The following is a 21,542-nucleotide window of genomic DNA, read 5'->3' as shown; positions in this document are numbered from 1 at the left end:
CTGATGTATCGCCATTTTAATGGCTCGGCCATTTATTCTCCACTCCCTGGGCGTTTTCATTAATGTGCGATTGTTTCTTTTTCCGGCGTAGATCCGCATTGGTAAATGTGCGGTGAAACAAAACTAATGCGAAATCCGAATGGGAACTTCTGGGCCATCATTCAAATCAAGTCATCACAAGTTAATCTCAAAACTAAACTGCAATTGGCCATTGCCTTCATATAGCCGATTAGTATTATCTTGTCTTGTCACGTAATTTTATGCAAATCACCAATTCATTACCCGCGATAGATAAACTCACATGTTTTATGTGCGAAGTAATTTACTTTACAAACTTTAAGCTATCTTTTAGGCTGCCAAATATTATAAACCATCATTTCGGGATTCTATCAACTTGCTATAACTTGAGCTTAAGTGCATACTTTTGGGTGAGTTCGACAATACCATATTATAAAAATATAGCAACATTTTTCAAAGGGTTATATTCTCTTACTAATAAAACTCACCTCTCTTTCTTGAGCACCCAATAATCCAGTATAGTTTGATTTATAGGTTCTTTATATATTTCTTTTGTATACATATACAGTATATATTCGCCTGCGTGTACACAACTTTAAAGGTTTACACATCTTAAACTGGGCTTTAATTGAGAATACTTCAAAACGTAGCAGCTGGTGTTCGATATTGTTGAGTCTCTGGTAACTGAAAGATTGGCATAACTAAACTAAGGTGACACGAAGATCGCTACATTACTTTGGCCTCACTCTATTTTGTGCATTGCCAGGGTAAGGATGTGGTCACAGGAGGGTCTGGATATCTATAACCAATCCAAATGACTTCCGATACAAAATTGGAATCTTCACGGTGTTCTCCAGGGAGTTCAACTCATCGTGGTTGTGCTTGTGTCCATGTGCAATGTACTCGAGTTTGAAGGGTATTCCTATAGGAAGGGGGCAACTATTGCTGATTGCTTGAAGCTTACTTAGTGTGAGTGTGTAAAGTGGGAGTTTTGAACGAAAGTTAACTAACTATTTACATGTCTTATATCTTGCACAGTTGTTCGAATCGGATAAATGATAATAATCTATAGCTAGGGTTTCTATTGCGAGCTTATCGATTTTGCTTTGAGATTCTCTTTGAAGAAGAGCAAATATTCTTGAGACTTATCTTTGCTTTTATTCGTAATAACCGCACAAAAAATATATCGTATTGATTAATGCACAAACCGCCTTGCAAGCCTACTCAATGTAGATGTCCTCGATGGGATAAGCGGTTTCAATGAATTTCTGATAGAATCGCTGGAAAGCACGACTGAAAGAAGGAGTGTTACCATGTTATTCGGGCGTGTTTGGGGGGTGGCTGCTTAAGGACTCACCCCACTGCCTCGGCCACCGGTCTGGTGGACTCCGAGCCCTTGAAGACGTGGCAGGCGAACCGCTGAACCGTGGGATGTTTGGTGATGAAGCCAATGAAGCGGTGATCGCGAGGGTGAAATGCGCAGAAGGAGACGTTCTTCAGGGAGTAGAAGTAGTCGATGCAAGGTTTCTTGTCCTTTTTGTTTTGCTGTTTCAGAAAATCGGTTTTTATATCGGTTATTAATGGAAATGTATGTTGTAGTTATACGGAACTAGGTATCCTACTCACATTCGGGCCCGATCGATCCACCATGCGCAGTCCCTGGTCGGAAACCTCCAGGATGCAGGTCTGTCCGGTCGGTGAGTTGCCGTACTCGCCGACAATCTTGCGCACCGCCTGGCAAACGACTCCGGTGCCCTTGTGCGCCAGCGTCTCCACGGATCCGAGGTAGCCCAGCAGGTAGCGCTCCTTCTTCACCAGCTGCACTGTGGGATCGAACTCGTTGTAGTCCAGGTCCACGGCGTAGGCCGAGGGGAAGATGCCCTGCCTTCCGGTGCGGAGATTCACGCCCTCGCACCACAGGTCCTCGGCCTCCTTCTGCACGTAGATGGCGTCGCCGATCTCCAGCTCGATCTCGTCGTGGTGCCGCGGCACAAACTTGTGCAGACCACGGTGCGTGGCCTCCAGCATCTCCAGCTGGCCAAAGGGCACTCCGCCAAAGGGAGGCGGAAAGGGGGACTGCGAAACGGGAGACGTGATCTGCGGCGACATGCTCTTGAAGTCGTTGGGCGAGTGCGCCGTGCTGTGACCACTGTCCACGTCGCCCAGACTCTGCATCCTCTCCGAATCCGGACTGGAGTCCTCGTCCATCAAGTAGCCGCATTTGAGGGACAGAAATGAGCGCTGTTGTCCACTGCGAACTGCTGGAGGGATTCCCCCACCACCACCGTTGCGGAACTCATCCGCCAGGGAGCCAAAGTTGGAGCCACCTAGAAGATGCAGAATGGAAGCTGCAACGAGGCCATGAGTGGGTTAGCCCGAAACTACGAAGGGATGTTAAGAAGGACTATCCGGTTTCCAAATATAAAACAAATATCAGTTTTGAAAACCGGCATAGCCCCTGAAACTACTTGCATGCAGGATACTCTAGCCAGGAACTAAGTTTTCAATACACTTACATTTCTTGTTTTTCGGTATTTCCGGCAACTTGCGACGACGTCGCGTGGCAGCTGTATTGGGTGCCAGCAGATCTGTGCTGGCTCCAATGGTCACAGGAGCACTGTTGCCACCCAATCCACTGGTGTCCATGCCCAGGAAGCCTCCAATCGCATCCTGGTGGTTCAACGGATGATGTCGGTGCGAATTAAACGAGTCGTTGGTGTCCAGCGAGCCGTCCGATGACAGAGTGACTTTCAGCCCGTCGCCTAGCTCATCGTCCTCCACCTGACGCATCTTGGGCTCGTGATCCACAAGACCAATGCCATCCTCCTGATCCGAACCGTCGCCATCGCTCTTCGAGGAGTGCGAGTCCTCCAGGTCATCGTTGGGAATTAAACTGTGAAAAGGGTTTAACTGATGAAACTGAACTCATGCCATCGCACAGAAATCACAACGAGTTTGGAAAAATGCATAGAGATGTTCAAAGGCATGCACTCATCTGGAATTCATTGCATACTTTTAAACAGTTCCATGGGTGACTTTTGTGCTTCTGTTGCGAACATTTCCCTTCAAGGATACCGAACCAGTTTCAAGGGGTGCTCTTCAGGACACGTGCACACGTCTTGGCTACAGCAAGCATCGCCAGATTGATTCTTACCGCAGCCTTTCACCTTTCAACTTACGAGTAAAATGCATGGGGATTATTCTTCTTGCTTCCTGCTCCAGATCCGAATCCAGCAATCGTATGTGGCTCAAATATGGGCCTGTGGAACTCCTCGAATTCGCTGTCGGCCATGTCGTTTGGGGACCAGGGTCCGACCAGCTGCCACGCCCTCCACTACAGGCTAGCTGGGGCTATCAGTTAGTCCGTGTGAATTGCTTTTGGTTGGATTTTCACTGGAGTCCTGCTCGCGCTACAGTTTTTGCCCACGGAGTCACTTTTTTCACTTCACATGCGAAAATCGATAATTTCCTTGACGTTGCTGGCGTAATTGAGTGCCCACGTCTGAATTCCAGATGTGAGTGGTGCCAAATCAGAAATAGTGGAGGCCCAAGCCAGGGAAATTTGGGACTTTCAGCTGTCATCCGCAAGCTCTCTCTTTCTTTCTCTCTCTCCCGCTGGTGAGCCAAACTTGTTTTTGTTTACCGCTGGCAGGGCAAAGGTTGGGGGGTCAGCGGCATTCACTCTCTCCTGGGGGTTGACAGGAAGCGCGCCTGCGCAGTGAGTCACTTCCGCTCCCCGTTTCCAATGGGGGTGACTTGCGAATTGCAATGCTGTTGCGCTTTGGCACGAACAGCCAGGAGCGGATCTAGAAAATGGGGTGTGGTCACCCCCGCTGAATAATCTTATCGGACATATATTTATATTTTTTTTATTTTATCACGTATATGTGTTTCTTTTCTTTGAAAATTAATCAGTATCTTTGTAAAAGTGTGTCGCTGGCCAAGTTAAAACTATTTTATACACAAAAATCTCGACTTGTGTTAAAAAACTATATTTTTTCCATAAAATGTGAAAAAAATATCCAATTGCGGCATGTTATACCTTGTTTAACTCGTAATCAAATTCAAAATCAAACTGCATTTCAGTCCTAAAAAAATTTTTTTATTAATTTTTTTTCAAAAAATTGTGATGTAACCCCTTACAAAAAATGAAAAAATCAAAAAAAAAAATTTTTTTTTTGGTAAGCAGAAATAGATAATGACGAATTAGATTGGTCATTATTAATCCAAAACAGCAATTATATTGGTTTTAGAATCATTTCTGACCAAGATATGATCATTGGAACTGGGGAAATGGAAATCGCCAGTCTGCCACAACTTAAAGATCTAAAAAGATTTGTATTTTTGGAAAATCTATAGGTAACTATAATTTGCCTAAGAAATTTTCTTACCGATAACTCAGGTGATCCGGTCCAATGCAAAGTTCTCACACAATGGTTGCTGCAACGACTTGCTCAAGGACGACATCACCAAGTCAGTGAGGTGTGCCCAGATGGTCCTGGCACAGCAGGAATGGTCCGCCTTGTCTTCGGGCTCCTCGCCTGCAGTGGAAAAACGCCATCGATCAACAATTGCTGGCCTTCATTTTCATTACTTAACACTTTTGAATTTTATTTGTATCCCATATTTTCTTCAAAGAATAATACATTAATCTTTGAAAGAATTGATTTATGTATGTTTTATAAACAGATTTAGTTGTATACCCTCAGTAATAAGAACAGCTGGTGTCTTCTTTGCAACTGAACTCACCATGGGCTCTACACAGCTGATCGAATAGAATTCTTATCGTGGTGGGTAACTGCTAGTCCGTTAATCAGAATTTAAATTTTTCCTCGGGTATAAATAAGAACGAAGATCCGGCGTAGGCCAGCAATACATCATCGACATCCCACCAATTCACAATGAGAGCCCTGCTGGCAATCTGCGTCCTGGCACTGGTCACTCCAGCTGTCCTGGGTCGCACCATGGATCGCTGCTCACTGGCGCGCGAGATGGCCAATCTGGGTGTTCCTCGGGACCAGTTGTCCAAGTGGGCGTGCATTGCGGAGCACGAGAGCTCCTACCGCACCGGAGTGGTGGGGCCTCCCAACACCGATGGATCCAACGACTATGGCGTTTTCCAGATCAACGACCTCTACTGGTGCCAGCCGTCCAGTGGAAAGTTCTCCCACAATGGCTGCGGTGTGAGTTGCAACGACCTCTTGACCGATGACATCAAAAGCTCCGTAGGATGTGCCCTAAAGGTCCTGGGCCAACAGGGCTGGTCAGCCTGGTCCACCTGGCACTACTGCAGTGGGTACCTGCCCTCGATCGATGATTGCTTTGTTCAATTCGATTCCTTCAATTCTTTGAATTCTCCCGACCATGGACATTTCAAAATGTAATTGAGTTACAAAACAATTAAGACTTTTTAATACGTATACGTTGATTCACGGTATACATATAAAAAAGTATATATCTGGTACGACATTTTTACAATTAGAGATATAGAAATGAGCGGACCAATAAATCAAAGATAAGCGACAACGAATAAAGTTAGTCATTGCAACGGAACCATAATATATAGAAAGATAATTACTATATACTGTATACTATATATACTATTCTATAAACTTTTTATATATATATTTATATATGTACATATACATTATATATATTCAGAAACACTCTAAAATCTTAAAGTACGTTCTTAAAGCAGACACATGGAAATGTTGTTTCTAAAGTGTTGATAGAATTACCCCTTCCAATCCCCGAATTAAAACCGAGTCACAGTTTAGACCCCCATTCAAATTAGATGTCTAAGTTAATTATTCCGAAATCAAGAACTGCCATTCATCGTGACCTCGACTCCGTTCCGGGCTCCATCTCCGTCTGGCTGTCTTCACGTCGGCGGAGTGGGGGACGTCCTGCATCCCTTGGGGCAACCATAAATCCTTCAGCTCGTGGGCAAATAGAAAGTGGATGGCTCCTGGGAGCCAGTCGTTTGTCGGTCAATCAGTTAGCCAGCACCATTAAGTTGATCGCCTCAGCTGATGAGTTGGGGTGGAGTGCTGCCCACGCATGTGTTTGGTGGGCCTTTCGCATATTTTAATAGTCAAGTGGCAGTGACTCTGGCTCCCAGCCGGACCACCCGGCCCACCCACCGCTTTTCCCGTCTTTTCCGCCTCCCCTGGCGCTATTTGCTTTTCTCGAAGCTCAAACAAAGGCCCAAAGAAGCTGGCGGAAAGAAATTGCCATTTATCTACTATTGACTCTGTGGAAGCATCAAGTGGTTGGTGGCCGTTGGCTGGAAAGCGTTTTTCCTTTATAGCTCGACTTGACTTGGCCAACTACCTAACAACCCATTTATTTGTCGCACGCTCTGCACTCCTCTTAACTTCGTATTGATTTTGTAAAACGGGAGTTCCCCGATTTCTACGTGGGTTTCACTAGTTGCTGCTGTACCAGCATAAATTAAACGCCTGAATTTGAAAGTCAAGCGCAATGTCTGCCTATCTGTCCACCAACCCTAGTCCTGTGACTTTTCCTCATTCGTTTGGAAGATGTTGCTGCTGATTAGAAAGTGAATTTACGATCATAGGCCGAGATCTGTATACCCTCATATATGTTCACCATATTAATATATTACAATTCATTCACTTTTGTAAATACATAACTACCATATAATTAATATATTATGTTTTCCACATTAACTGGTGTAAAAATAAATTAACATTTGCTGACCAAAACAAACTACTTTAAATATAAGAAGGACTTTCTCAGTGAGGGCACGGTGACGTCATGCGTTAGCGATTTGGCCTGACTCCAACATGATTTGGCCAATCAGGACGCGCCACCCTAAAAGGAGGTGGGTCCTCTGAATAGAACAGAAAAACTCACTTGTAGCTTTTATATCCTTGAACGAATTTATCTCGCCACGCACACTTAATAAATACAATTGAATATGTATCTCCTGTGTGCCTGCGTGTGTGCGAGTCCTGCGGGCTGCCTATAAAAGGACTTTCGCATCCGAGGGATCTTGCAGTTGGCGCTGAGTTGCGCATACGACGCGTGTGCCCGCGGAAATCGAAAACGAGTAGCTACCAAGTGCAGTGCAGTGATGAGTGCTTCCGGGAAGAGTCTTCTGGGCCTGTGGCTCTACAGGAGCGGCGAACAGGAGTGGGCCGTCAAGCAGGGAAGTCCCTTGCACCAGCTTAAAAAGGATTCCACCACATCCGGCTCCACCTCGCATCCAAGTCTCGGCAGGAACGCATCCGCTCCGCCGGAGCCGCCAAGGCTGGCCATCGGTGGTGGTGGTCTGGATAATGGAAGACAGCATTCCCCTGGCGAACGCATCTCCATCATTTTCACCCTGCGGAACCAGGTGGGAAACCTGGCCAGAGCCCTCCAGGTTTTCCAGGAGCTGGGCATCAATGTGCTGCATTTGGAGCTCTCGCCGCTGGAGATGGCCACCAACCAGGCGGATGTCCTCGTGGATGTGGAGTGCGATCAGCGTCGACTCGACCAGGTGGTCAAGATGCTCAACCGGGAGGTCGCCTCTGTGAACTACACTTCCGTGAACACGCAGGGATTGGCCAGGGCTCCGTCGCTATCGGCGTGCTCCAGTTTTGGTGAGATTTTTAAAACATATTGCCAAACGATTTGGGCTCCCGCTCACTAGAAAGTTTGTCATATAATTTGTTGTCATAATATAATTAATTTAGACTTCGGCGACATGGTGTGGTTTCCGCGAAAGATCTCCGATTTGGACAAGGCGCAGAATGTGCTCATGTACGGCTCGGAGCTGGATGCCGACCATCCAGGCTTCAAGGACCCCGTGTACCGTAAGCGGCGAGAGCAGTTCTCGGCCATAGCCAACAACTTCAAGCAGTAAGTGTGTGATAATGGATTTCCCAACAGCCGAATCCTCCTAACTCCGCTCCTTGAATACCACCCCGTTTAGTGGCAACCCCATTCCACGTGTGCAATACACACCTGAGGAGGTGAAAACCTGGTAAGTTTTTGATTGCATTTGCGTTCGATTGCCGCAGCATCGATTCATGTGGGCGGCTTGAAACTTTTCGTTCAAAGGGGCACCGTTTTCTTGGAGCTCCACCGCCTCTACGTGTTGCATGCCGTGCCTGAGTACATGGACAACTGGCCGGAGCTGGAGAAGTACTGTGGCTACCGCGAGGACAACGTTCCCCAGCTGCAGGATGTGAGTGTCTATCTCAAGCGCAAGACGGGATTCCAGCTCAGGCCTGTGGCGGGTTACCTCTCCCCAAGGGACTTCCTTTCGGGACTCGCCTTCCGCGTGTTCCACTGCACCCAGTACATCCGGCACTCCTCGGATCCATTCTACACACCAGAACCGTAAGTTTAATGGAATATGTAGTATACGAAAATGTAAGTTTAAGATTGTGAATCATGAAAAAATTGTGTAGCACACTTTTATTCGCTTCTGTTTCGCGATGGATCTGCATAGAAGGCATACTTTTAGCTGGATGCGAAATGTTACTCGAGTGACTAGGTCTTATACGATTCTGCAGATAGATTCTCAAGAACGAAGTGAATCTTTTTGACTGACTCACCTGCGTTTTATTCGCATTTCCAGGGACTGTTGCCACGAGCTACTGGGCCACATGCCCCTGCTGGCCAACTCCAGTTTTGCCCAGTTTTCGCAGGAGATTGGCCTGGCATCGTTGGGAGCAAGCGACGCGGATATCGAGAAGTTGGCTACGGTGGATATTCCAAGAGTGTTCAATTCTTCCCCATTTTATACGTTGTTTTCCCTAACAGCTCTACTTCTTTACTGTGGAATTTGGGTTGTGCAAACAGGCGGACAGCACATTTAAGGTGTATGGAGCCGGACTTCTGAGCTCAGTGGCCGAGTTGCAGCACGCCATTACGGCGGAGAATAAGATAAAGAAGTTCGACCCGGAGGTGACGTGCCAGGAGGAGTGCATCATCACCTCCTACCAGAATGCGTACTACTACACCGATTCCTTCGAGGAGGCCAAGGAGCAGATGAGGTGGCTTGGCTACACTGGAAACCACTTTTCAAACGAATTAATTAATCTTTGTTTAAAGAGCTTTTGCCGAGAGCATCCAGCGGCCATTTGGAGTGCGCTACAACCCGTACACGATGAGTGTTGAAGTCCTGTCGAATGCCAAGAAGATCACAGCGGTGGTCAGCGAACTCAGAGGCGATCTCAGCATCGTCTGCTCGGCCCTGCGAAAGATCTCCGCCACGGACGAGAACCTGGATGTGGACAGCATCGCTAACATGCTCCACAACAGCCTGAATGTGAGAGGTGGAGCTTCTGGCGGAGGCGGAAGTCCGTGCAGCCCGGACAACTCGGATAACTCTACGGCGGAGGGAGATTAGGAATGAACATGGACAGCAATGAAACCTTAAGGGAACAGATTCTCGGGACCACAGAGCAGTATAATTCACTTGGCAAATTAAAATATTTTCGATCATCTTTTGAGTATTCAAAAATCCATGTTAAACTATCGTGTAAACAGAAGTTCTATATATACAAAAATATATATACAAGCTCAAGATATTAGGCAAATCTTTTTATGAAATCTCAACAAAATATACTCAAATTGTAGGGAACTAGACAAATTATAATACCCGCGAAGTCTCCGATATCTTAAGAACTTATTGTATTTCCGGAAGGAAGCCAAGTGAATTGTACTGCAGACACACCTTTTAAATATGCACATGTATCTTTATCTATGTCTAGCAGTTGTTTATTCAGATCTTAAAGCTATGTAAAAACTAAAGTAACAATAAATTGCAACCTCTCGGTGCGCTGTCCTACTACTCAATATCCCATATCCTAATCCTACTTGTAGATCATATCACAGTCGCTATTGATGAGCAGCTTCTTGCTCATGTAGCTGGTGAGGCACTGCACCAAGAAGTTGGGAATGGTCCAGAGGTTGAAGCTGAGGGCCAGGAGTCGCCATTGCCGGAGGATGAGCCGGATGTCGGATAGCCAGACGAAGCGGTGGCCCACTCTCTTGGTGACCTGGCTAGTGACGCCCCTGACCACGCCCCCCGCGATACCGGAAACGCTGACTCTCCGCCGCTTGGTGGGGGATCCTTCCTCCGACCCGGACCCGCTTCCGGAATTCTGTCGAGAGTGGGTGCGGGATCGGGAGCCGGGGCTATTGCCTCCGGAGGTCAAGTACTTCTGATCGTATTCCGGCTTGAGGTCGACGCGTGGCGCTATTTGGATGCGGTCCACTGTGTCGCAGATCTCCGCATTGCTGATGAGGATGCCCGCCACAATGTACATCATCTTGAAGACCCTGTTGAAAGGAATACCCGTGGAATTAGTATTGGAGTTCGGCTCATCAGAGGGAACACGAAACGCACCTCACAGTATGTGACATCATCTTGGCTGTTTAGAAATGCCTGTATCCGTAGTGCCGTATTTTGTCTATCTGATTTGTTTTTATTTTATTGCCTGCACTCTTATCAGTCACTGCGTGTTTTATTGCCGATCTGGTGATGTATTCACTGGCTAGTTTCTATGCTCGGCACGTGGATCTGTTTATTTGCACTGATCGCGAACCGACTGGTCTGCTCCGCTGCTGAAATCCAACTGAAATCGAGCTGTTTTCAGCCCGGGGCGACCTGCCACTGATAAGCCCCACATACACGTATGGATAAGCCATGTCCGATGCTAATGCTCGAGAACGGAGATATGATCGTTTACTCGTAATGTGTCTGCACCAGGTACTCTCCTCTCCCAGTCGAATCGAGTTGGCTTCTCTCTGTTGGACATTGGCGATAAGGCTGACATTCGGCTTATCGATCAATTTTATGGATCACTTTTCTACGGCCGGCGTCAAAATAACTCTGAATCGCTTGGAAACTACGTAATGTTTGCTGTACGCCGTGTACCTTGGACCCCGGATTGGATGAGTAGGCGGCGGATCGCCGTCCGTGGTGATTACCCATTATAATGGGGTCTGGTCTGGGTCTATCGCATGAACAGGGTCCGTGGTCTGATACTGCGGCCTTATCGCGCTCATACATCTAGTTCACCTTTACTCTGCGCAGCGGTTTTGTGTTAATTCCATTATCGTCACTTTCAACTATTTAATTTTAGATTTCGGCTATGCCACTGCTTCTCTACAAACTGAAATAGTCAGGGCGCACATCCTTACATTCGACACTAGTCTGAAACACTGCTTACATAGCTTGAGTTTCCCTGTTCCACCACCATGTGTGGAAAGCTTTCGCTATATAAGCAAAACTTAGTAACGAAAGCTCATTCGTTACAGCTCTTCTGTTACTTGGCACTTAGATTATGGACAAGAAAGTATATATAAACGAAGACCGAATTATTGACTACTAAGAATGTTTCTTCTTGATTTGAAATCACACTTAAATCTAGTCTTATAAATTAAAATTATACTATAATAAATTTAGATGACTCAGAGCTAGAAGAGCTAGAGCTAGCTAGTTAAGATTATTCTATAAGTCCCCGTTAAGTGTCCTAATGAATTACCAAGTATTTAAAGCTTAGAATATTAGAATGTCTTGACTTCTTTTACAAAGAATGACTTTGTAATAACATATTTGCTACATTGAATCCACCCCAAAAACATGTTTCTTACTAAGTGTTACCTATGATGTCAGAAGTGACATGTTTATGTTGCTGGAATGTCCAAGAGCAGCCCACTTGACTTGCCAAATTAAGTGGGGCTCCACAATTGACTGCCCAGAATTAATTTGTGCAGTCATTCGATTCACTTTCTTCACCTTGCGTCGACAATAAACGCCTCGAACAGCACTCGGTCTTGTGCCCGACCACAAAACCATTTAATTTGTTGGTCGAAAACCTATAACAATAATTGACTTTGTTCCGCCCCGAAACTCCGAGGCCCAGACACACTCCTCGCAAAGGTGTCCTGCCGAAATTCTTGAGCAACACTCCGGCCGAGAGACTTTCCCACATAAATTATGCAGGACCTGACCACTGGCGCCTGTCGACAGGAAAGTCGCAATGCGGGAGCAGGAGCGGGAGCGGGAATCCTGTGAAACAAGATTATTTACAAAATGCCCAAGCCACAGAATCTTAAACACAGCAAAGGTCCTTTTGGGGGGCGGAAGAAAAACAATTTTCACAAAACACAAATTTCTAGAGCACACAAACGGAAGGCAAACAAACAGACGAACAAACACACACACACACACCAAGTTTGTCAGAGAGGCAGACAAGTCTGAGCTGCCAAAAGGTATTCCCCAAGAATGTCTGAGGGACCGGGTCCTGATTCGTCCCCCCGCTCACACAGACACAAAGGAGCCAGTCAGCCAAACAGCCAGCCAGCCAGCATCGTGCACACAAATGGAGACGTTATCGTCCTCATCACTTGGCACCGTCTTGGAGCAGGAAGCCCCAGCACCACATGGCCAGCACCACAGCCAGACGACCTTGACACACACAACGTCTGTGCTTCTGAAAGCTCATTCAAGTGTCCGGTCTGAAAAATGGCCACCTCCTGCTACTCCTGCTACTACTGCTGCTCAGTGGGAATGGATGCCAGGGGCATTCAAGGAAGCAGCAGCAGGATCTCTCTGGTCTGCCGGTTAATTGTGGGCCCTCTGCCATCCCGCATGCCATCGCATCCTTCGTCCTTCTTGTTGTTCTGGGCAATAAGCGAGCCAACAGCGTCTCCTGGCAACTTGGCAACTGCAACTGCACTTCTGAGTCCGAGATTTCACAGCTTGGCAGGCACTTTGAGGCCACTTGTTGCCGGATCGGAGCATTGAAATACGAGACTTCTCGGGGTCCGAAGGATAATTGAAGGCCTGCCTTAAAGACGACCGGCAGCAGCAGCTTAAATGCAAATTGGCAGAGGGCAGGCAAATCGCTTAATAGATTGGAGACTGCTCTGCTCGAAATGGAAATTGAAAATAATGAAAATGCATAAAAAAAGGGCGCTGGAGCTCCACGACGAACAGAGGGAGGAGTGTTTTCCCTGGACATGATATATGATGGAACCGCAGGAGCAGCCGCCCAGCAGTCCAGCAGGAAATAATTCCCGATTCTCCGGAGGAGTGGGACATGCAAATATTGAAACGGAGCGATGGCCGGGACAAAGAAATCTAAACAACAACAGCGAAGCATTTTTGGCCAGCCACTAACAATAAATGACGATGGAATCTGGAGTTGGGCGCCGAGGAGTGCTCAGGAGTCCTGCTCCAAACATCGCTGATTAAACGCGAGTGCCACGAATGCGTCGCGAGGTGACGACGACGACATGGACATGGATTTTCGAAGTGGTCTGGGGCTTTTCGGGGGTCTACGTCCGTGTCTACGTGTCCAGACGGGCAGACAGGCTGCAGTTTGTAGATCCCAGTCAGACGAATGTGGCAGGAGATGGAGTTGGAGTTGGAGCAGGAGCTGGAGCTTGAGTTGGAGCTGGAGCTGGGGCACAACCACCCCATGGCTGGAACCGAATCTGAAGCTGGTGATGGAGCTAAAGGACAGCCTCGAGTCTGTGGCAACATTCTGCACAAAGGACCAGAAAAGTGCAGATTGCAAAAAATCAACTACGGCCATATTTGTTGGCCATGTATAGATTCTGGTTTTTTGGGCAAACATTTCCGGATTTTCTTCGTTCTTTTTGCATTTCTCTAATTTATTTCTTGATTTTATTTGTTTCACAACCGACAGCGGCGAACACTCCGCATGCAAATGATGTTGAATGCGATAAGTGTTCCAAGGGTTGGTCATTCCCATCATTTTATTTTCCAAGTGGAGGGTAAAAAAACACTTGAAAAGTGCAGACAGTGGGGAGCGGGATGGGGGCTGCGTTTGAAATATGAACTTGAGGGACGCGTATTGTCCGCCCAGATTATGGATGGGTGGCACACATACACGCCACTCCCCGCCCACTGGCCACTACTCATTGCTTTGGCAACATTAGCTGCGAGCTGATTTATTAAGATGTTTTCATTGGGGCGGACACTAATTGCTGGTTAACCCATTGAAGCGCATCTAATGGGGCAAATACGAAGCACTTTAAGCGCAGCCGGCATCTCCAGCGAAGCTCCTCCATATTTCATGGTGAAAAATCAAGTATCCGCCAGGTTGCGCGGCATTGGCAGGCCAGTGCATTAGCATCAGCTCACGTGTTCTTTGTGACAGCGGAAATTCCCCACTATCCTCCGCTCTGCTGGTGCATATAAACCAAATATGTATGTAATTTTTTGCAATTTTCTAACAAAATTTCGCATTTTTTCGTGTTGCTATTTTATTTTGCATGGCTCGTCGGACAGCCAAGGCTGGCTGGATGCCCGACTGGCTGCCTGTCCTGTGATGTCCTTCTTGGATGTCCTGGAAGGAGGCCACTTGGCAGCCGGATCACGTTGGAATATTTTCAATGTCCCGAACGGAATGTGGATGTATGGCGGGATATAATAATTTCATGTGACATGCAGCGGTCTTCGTGCGCTCCTTCCTCCTGTCTTGTCCCTTTGCTGCTTTGATATATAATTTTGCATTTTTTAATGCCTCACTTGCCCCGGGCACCGTGAGTGTATGTCCTGTACTACCTGTGTGCTCTGGTTTTGCCCTCTGCACTTTTGGGCAGCGCATAATCTCATTTAGTTGCTGGCAAAACGCTTTTTAAAATCAAATTTCCGCTAAAACATTTTCTATTTGACATTTCGTTGGCATTTGTGGCTCACAAATGGAAATACAGCCAGGCTCTTTGTCTGTCAACTGGCGAAAAAGGATAACAAAAAAATGGGGGGACAGTGGACAGATAAGGAGGGTCCTGCAAGCGAAGCTTGACGGACAATTTCCTTGAAAAAAGAGTGTCTGAATATTATTTGCACTCTGCTGCAGTTTGATTGATCCTTGCCATAGAAGACGCTTTATCCCTTTCCCAGTTCCCCTGCAAACGCATGTCCATCATAATTAATGGCTGCAATCCTTACGCTATAAGTCGGACTCGCAGCAGCCTGGCAGCCATCGGTCTCCCCTCCAGGACACCCGGCCAGGACCTCTTTCCTTCTCCGTTTTCATCTCCAGTCGAGTTGGCTCCGCCTCCAAAAGCCGGCAGTTGGTGCGTTTCTGTGCGTTCGCTTGGCGCTCTATATACCGAAACCCAACGACAAGGCGAAGCAGGAGGAAAAGCCAGGAGACGGAGTGCAGAAGAGTAAATGAAAATGAATGGCAGGCCGCCTAAAAGTAGGCAGCCAACAGTCGGCCCCCTGCCAAATACATAGAGCCATCGAAAAAAGAGGGGGCAGCTCCAAGAAAACTCTGTGCCGCCTGTCCACGCGGCGTATGTGCAACGCAGCAGGATGCCCACGCGTCGTATGTGCAATGTGCGCTGCAAACGCACACAGAGACCCGGAGTTAGAGACCAGGAGCAATGCCGGCCGGAGCAACGGGCACTCGCTAAACTTATTTGCGCTAAATTATTTTCCAAGGAGTGGTGAGCGCAGGATAATCGGACAAACAGGCAAAACGCTCAAGCACTTTAGTCAATTTAATTTCCTAATTAACTGGCAACATCAGTGCTCCTCCTTTGCGGCCCTCCTTCCCTGGCATTAATGTGCGTTTGCCCGAAAGCCAGCACCCGGAGTCCTTGCTCTTTGGCTCGCTCTCCGTGTGCTGGTAATTAGCCGCACACGTGGGCGAAGGTCCTTTAACACCAGCGCTGATGATCCTTGGACGGGCATGCAAATTAAGTCAAAACAATTGTGAGCACACACACTCCACCGGGGAAACGGGAACACGGGAAAACGGAGACCCACACATTGACACTGGGCGGGATGTCCTTTTCTACGTTCCACATAAATATATGTAAGCCTTTTACGCTGGCCGCATAATAATGTGTCCGGTAAAGCAAGGATAACGTAATAAAATAAAAGCCACTTCACACATTCTCGATGGCAGCCGGTCCGGTGCTCGGTGCTTGGACCTTTTTTTCGCTAATTTGTTTTACTTTGTTTATATTAAAAACATTGTTTGCCTTCGCCGGACCAAAGTGCAAATGTGTTAACCGCAAAGGATAACATTTGCCCAAGGGCTGGCCGGCCAGCGGATGTCCTGCTGCCCGTGTTTGACATTATGTCAGCAATTAAATTGTCATGTGAGCTCGGCGGATAAGTAAATTATATGGCCAAAAGATGCTGATCCGGGGAGCGAGGACCTTGCCCAAGGAAGGACCTTAAAACAACAAACCAGCGCAAACACCAAAAAAGTGTCCTTCTGTGTTTGCGGCACACTGCTGGTTTTCGGTTAAGTGACCGGAAAATTGGGATCCTTTACGGCACATTTAATTCACACATATGAGCGGCACAATTACCCGAGCACGCCCAGGACATCCCTCGCCCAGTCCCCTTCGAGTCCTTTTGGGTCCCCACGTAAGCGTAGACAAATAACACTTAAGCGCGAGATGCCAGCACTGGATTCCTGCGGCTCTCCAGACCCAAAAGCCAGTGCCAAAGCCAACACCAAAGGAGGTCCTGTGCACTGCGAAAAATACCAAGTGGTTTTGGTCGTATGGTAAAAATGTAAAATACGAGTTTTCAATGCGTTCGTAAATATTATTAATGCTGGAATTTCAATTCATAGGGACTAGATATTATTACATTAATAATTTCATGAAGAGCCCCCCATTTTCGCTCACTGTTCTCGAGGCCACGTTGACAGCCAAGAGGCGTGCCGCGTGCCGCATTGGTACTGGAGGTCCTGGTGGTCCTGTGTGTCTTGAGAGGGGGAAACGCGGAGCCACTCAGCTGCAACCTCGACAAACGACAGCGACGAGTTTTTATATTTTCACGCACACAAATTTCTACATTTTTGTCTGGCAGCGTGTGTGTGAATATATTTCGCAAGGAGTTCATTCTAAGGACATTTCGCAGGAGCGGGACTGGCGGCAGTAAGTGGAGTAAAAACATGAAATCTTTTTCTATATATATATATTTAACAATAGCGGAGTCTGCGGGTCTCCACTCTTCCGCTTTGTAGCCGGAATGTCTGGTTGACAGCCTGACGAGCTTGGGATGCCTTTTGGGTCTCGTGCCTGTGGGTTTTTGGCATGAGTGCGATTTTTTTTGCGGAAAAACATCTAACGGAGCGGAAAGATGAACTGACTTTGTGGGTGTGACACGCAATACCCTCGATTAAGGGATTCTCTAAAGGATTACTTCTTTTTTAAAACAAAATAATGTTTTGGAAAAATTATTATGTGGTTTTTGCATACAAGACATATAAGAGAACTCCAAACGAAATGAAATGACTTCTTAAGGAGTCAGTTAACTTGGTAAACAATTACTTTTATTGATGGGAATTCGGCAGTCGAGTTGTTGCCCTTTTTAACCTTTTCTCGCACTTTACCCTCGACTTTTTTGTAGAAGATGAGCTCTGAGCAGATTTATTTGTGTTAGAACAAACGGATTATGACTTCCATGGAACAACTTCCATGTGGCAGGGAAAACCGGGCCACAATAAGCCAGCCACTTGTTGGCGTTTTGCGGCTAGCCAAAAGCATCCGCTGGTCCTCAGCCACACCCCTTTCCAGCCACCCACTTTTTGCCGGGGGTGTGCCAAATGCGCTTTTAATGAGAGCTCGTTTAAGATGATTTGCGGTGACCTCACACCTTTCGAGCTCCGTGTTGGGGTCACTTAAATTTGGGCGAGAACAAAGGCAGCGCTGGCGTATTAAAGGAAAAATGCAAAACAGTTGGAAACAAGGACTTTGGGTAAACAGAATGCTGTTGATAAACTGGCCATTGGCCAAATGAGGAAAGCCAACGCATAATCAAACACCGAAAAACCAAAAAGGCAGGTGCATCCAGGTGGAGGGGTCATCCCCCTGCACCGCTTTCACCCCTCCACTGACCCCCTGTTTCTCATTTACCTGTTTTCGTTCGGGAGTACAGCCTCGAATGTTCTTTGGCTCAAACAAATTTCTGTTTGTTGTCTTTGGAGGCCTGGAAATTGCGTTTCCGGTTGAGGAGCGCCCAGTCCGACCCCCTTTTCGATTCCCGAAGTATGCTGGGAAAAAGCTGGCTGAAAGTCCTGGCCAAGGAGCGAGTGTTTCCTTTCGGGCTTCACACAATCAAAAAAATGTGGCAATGTAATATTGTGTCACATTATAGGTGTTATACTATAATGCTCTTAATAATCATGAACCTATTTAGGAGAGTATTACTATAGATATCTTATGAACAAAGTAGGTGATCCCTAACAGTAAAGACGAACCATTTGAAAATATATGATTACATATCTTGTATCTGAAAATAAAAATAATTCATTTATCTTTCAATCTTTGAGTTTAACTTAGGCGTTCATCCCACATTTTCCTCAGTGATCTGCCCTGTTTGCTTTCTGCTTTTTGGTGGAAATTTTGCGCTTGCAAATCGCACGGAAAATTCGAGACGAGAAGGAGGAAGAGAGATAGGCAGCGGCAGCGGCTGTTATGCTCTGCTCCGTTCTGTTGGTTCTGGGCTTGAGCATGTGTCCCCCTGGTTGTCGCCCCATTTTCCATTTCCGCCGCCCAGTTGAGCCCCCTCTTTTCGAACCGAACCTCCAAGAGGATTTTCATTTCGCAGCTTAGAACTGGACCTGGCTCGCTGGGTGCTCTTCTGCTTTTCTAAATAATGGGATTCGCGAGCGGCAACTTGCTTCTCCATTCCCCCTCCCCCCAACAAGGAGGGGGTGTAGGCCAAACAATGCAGCAGACGCATGCATGATGGCTCAAAGGTGGAGTTGCGATGGTGGCCACTCCGGCTGTGGCAATGGCAATGGCAACTTGGACCGGCTATCGATTGAATTTATTTGCATTTCGCATGGCAAGCGCCAAAAAGGGAAGAACGAGGCGGTCCAGAAGAGGCCTGGTCAACAATTCTTTCGATTTTCATTTCCGTGTCCTCTCCAGGCACCACCAACAACACCAACAAATGAAACAACAACTGCTGGGCAACAACAAACATGGCGCAAAAATCATTAGAAACTCTTTTGTTTAGCCGGTGCACGTTTGCAGGCAGGCTCCACTCCAAAGTCGGGAAATAAAACGGCAGAGAAAAGTCCTGCGACGCAGGCATTTTCCTTTTCGCCGGGGATGAGAAGGCGGCAACGTCGCGTATGCGCAATTTTCTGAAAAAGAAGCCAGGGCGCTCTGGGGTGGCTACCCAATTGACCGAGGCCGAGGAAAGGACCTCCAGGGCTTCTGGCGGGTGGCTTTCGCAGGGTGGGTGCTGCTGATGTGGCTACTTCTTTTGTTGCCCCTCCGCTGGCGGTTGCTCCTGCCCAGGACCACACCCCTCCAATCCACCCACTCTCTGCCAATTTTGTGGTGCCCGACAGTCTCATTTACCAGCTCCACTTTTTTGCGTGGCTCGTTGGTTTTGCGTGATCCACACTTTAAGCAGCCTTAGCCGCAGTGGCCGCCAGCAGAAATCCTTTTGAGGGGCGGCCGAAGGATGCACGGGGCGTGGCAGAGGCGGGCCGCTTGCAGAATTGCACCACTAACTAAGCAATTCGTTACCATACGCCACTTTAATTTGCTGTCATTACATTTTAGGTATATAACTTTTGTGGTTTTCCTAGTGTTGAGTGGTTTAATAAATCTGTTTTCCTTCGGGTGATTTTTTACACGCACTACATATATCCATAGAATTTCAAACATTCATAATGTTCTTCCTTATTTTCGCTTTCAGTCCCGATTCTTCTAGGCTTCTATTTCCCAGTATGAATTTCATCCGGTTTTGGTCTTGTTTTAAGTGGCAGCTTGAAGCTTGAAGAGCCTTGGAGGAGCGTTCAAGAGCAGCTCGGAAAAACTGGCAAAGAATAAGGGGGTTTTGTCCACTTCTATGGATGGCCGCAGAAAGGCGCAAGGCTTTCCAGCCATTTTCCGGCGTCTCCCACATCCTTTTTCAGCTTCTTCTCACACTTTCTGGATCCTGTTGACAGTGGTCTACGGTAGGTGCCTCTTTCATTTGGAATCAATGGGCTCTTTCAGAGGGTCTATCGATCAATCATGGATGCTTTTGTTTAATGAATTACACTTTTATGCATTCTTATCATGTTCAAATTAATTGATCCTGAAGAGAACTCCAGTTCCAGAAGGTTTGAAGGAGTGATAGACTCGTCTTCATTGTTAAAGTAAAGCCCTTAATATAAAGAATTGTATGCCATATAAGGGATATCGATTAGCCATTTTGTTGAGGGTATTCACAGTATCGACAATCGAATTTCGAACTCCGGCCTTCAGTGGCTTTGGCCATTTCCTGTCGCCTTTTCTTTGGCCATCGCTTTCTCTTTTGACTGCAAGTGTGTGACGGTATTTTTTTTAGCACTGGCTGCTGGTTGGCTGCAGATTTGAACTCTTTCGCTTTGCCAGCGGATGTCCTTTAAAGGTCCTTTAGCGTGGTTTCCACACCGATGCCCCGGCCACTGCCCACACACTTTCTTCACGCTGCTCCGATAATTTCACTTTGAATTTCCTCATCGCAGCTTTTCTGGAGAACGGAAGCGCGCTAGTTTCCTTTCCCAGCGGACCGGTTAGTTTTCCGCGTTCTTTTTCCAACAACTGTGCGCCATCTTCGGACTTGTCAAAGCGGAAAGGGCCTTCATTTCCGCCTCGAAAGAGCCGCCGCGTTTCCCCTTTTCCAATTCGCTAGCTGCCAAAAATAAAAAAAAAAATTGACAAAAAAATCGGGAAAGAAGAAATAGCCTGGTAAAGGAGTATGCTAAGCTAAGTTTTTAAAAATACTCATCTGAAATTGTTTAGTTAAGACACGATCGCGAATTTTGCGTGTTTCGTTTAGTTCTCAAAAACACCAATTTTTCGACACATTTTATTGCGAAACTTAAAAATCTTGAAATTTATATTTAACCATCATCGAATCGTATTCCAAAACCAATTCAATCTAATTTTTATCAACAATATAATGAAGTTTCTATTGATCAACACACTGTTCCCACTGCGGCTTTCATATTTGATCTGCTTAAGTTATTTCAGTTTTCATTGCTTAAGACTAAAAAATAATTTAAAAACAAATTACTAGTTTAAACATTCTTGAAAAATCTTTTCATAGTACACATTTACTAAGATACTACACAGAATATGCAATCCTATAAATTAGACTCGTTAGTAATATATTCTTCCTTTCATTCTTTCTAAGTAAGCATAGGAACATACTGGTGACAGGTGACAGTATTAATCAGAGGAAAAGGCGTAGAATTTTCGAGGAAAGGATTCCCCCTCAAGATGTCAAGGCCCCGAGAAAAAACGGGGAGCCCCCGAAGAGTGGGAAGAATCCAAGCACCTTGCCGCCGATTCGCCAAACGAAGGCCGCAAAAAATAATTTGCGAAGTGCCACGCGTTTTTTAGCCCATGTGTGCACCCCCGATTTATATATGCAGATATCTATATATAAAAGTATTTGGCCCCCACAGACGCACACACGTATATATTTATATATATATAGATATATTTCGAGTGGTCGGGCCAATCGGCGTCGAGCACGAAGCTCGCAGAGGCTCGTGGAGGCG

The 21,542-nt window shown here is 46.6% G+C and overlaps 4 protein-coding genes across 5 annotated transcripts; 2 read left to right on the top strand and 2 right to left on the bottom strand.

The window, feature by feature from the left end:
• Positions 1–540: 540 nt before the first annotated feature.
• LOC27209387 (JNK-interacting protein 1) lies at positions 541–3,575 on the bottom strand. 2 transcript variants are annotated; one of them, XM_016184819.2, is made up of 5 exons: positions 3,198–3,575; positions 2,535–2,911; positions 1,645–2,366; positions 1,376–1,563; positions 541–1,311 (listed from the first exon to the last, which is right to left on the bottom strand). In XM_016184819.2, exons 1-5 carry the CDS (start codon positions 3,308–3,310, stop codon positions 1,239–1,241), a joined length of 1,473 nt encoding a protein of 490 aa, XP_016029772.1. In that variant the 5' UTR covers positions 3,311–3,575; the 3' UTR covers positions 541–1,238. The 2 variants fall into 2 exon arrangements, with proteins under 2 accessions (XP_016029772.1, XP_016029771.1); XM_016184818.2 differs by having other exon boundaries at positions 1,645–2,345.
• A 1,212-nt stretch (positions 3,576–4,787) lies between these two features.
• On the top strand, positions 4,788–5,537 carry LOC6736292 (lysozyme X). The gene has a single exon (XM_002083140.4). The coding sequence runs from the start codon at positions 4,920–4,922 to the stop codon at positions 5,400–5,402; it is 483 nt and encodes a 160-aa protein (XP_002083176.1). The 5' UTR covers positions 4,788–4,919; the 3' UTR covers positions 5,403–5,537.
• Positions 5,538–7,030: 1,493 nt separating this feature from the next.
• LOC6736291 (tryptophan 5-hydroxylase 1) lies at positions 7,031–9,834 on the top strand. The gene is made up of 7 exons (XM_002083139.4): positions 7,031–7,628; positions 7,722–7,887; positions 7,961–8,011; positions 8,089–8,370; positions 8,612–8,738; positions 8,797–9,029; positions 9,088–9,834. The coding sequence occupies exons 1-7, from the start codon at positions 7,118–7,120 to the stop codon at positions 9,383–9,385; spliced, it is 1,668 nt and encodes a 555-aa protein (XP_002083175.2). The 5' UTR covers positions 7,031–7,117; the 3' UTR covers positions 9,386–9,834.
• Positions 9,731–10,646, bottom strand: LOC6736290. The gene is made up of 2 exons (XM_002083138.4): positions 10,388–10,646; positions 9,731–10,320 (listed from the first exon to the last, which is right to left on the bottom strand). The coding sequence occupies exons 1-2, from the start codon at positions 10,405–10,407 to the stop codon at positions 9,852–9,854; spliced, it is 489 nt and encodes a 162-aa protein (XP_002083174.1). The 5' UTR covers positions 10,408–10,646; the 3' UTR covers positions 9,731–9,851.
• Between the last annotated feature and the right edge of the window lie 10,896 nt (positions 10,647–21,542).

This window comes from Drosophila simulans, chromosome 3L (genome assembly GCF_016746395.2).
Source record: "Drosophila simulans strain w501 chromosome 3L, Prin_Dsim_3.1, whole genome shotgun sequence".
NCBI classification, from domain to species: domain Eukaryota; kingdom Metazoa; phylum Arthropoda; class Insecta; order Diptera; family Drosophilidae; genus Drosophila; species Drosophila simulans.
The sequence above is the reverse complement of the archived record's forward strand: the minus strand, read 5'-3'. Positions and strand labels throughout refer to the sequence as shown.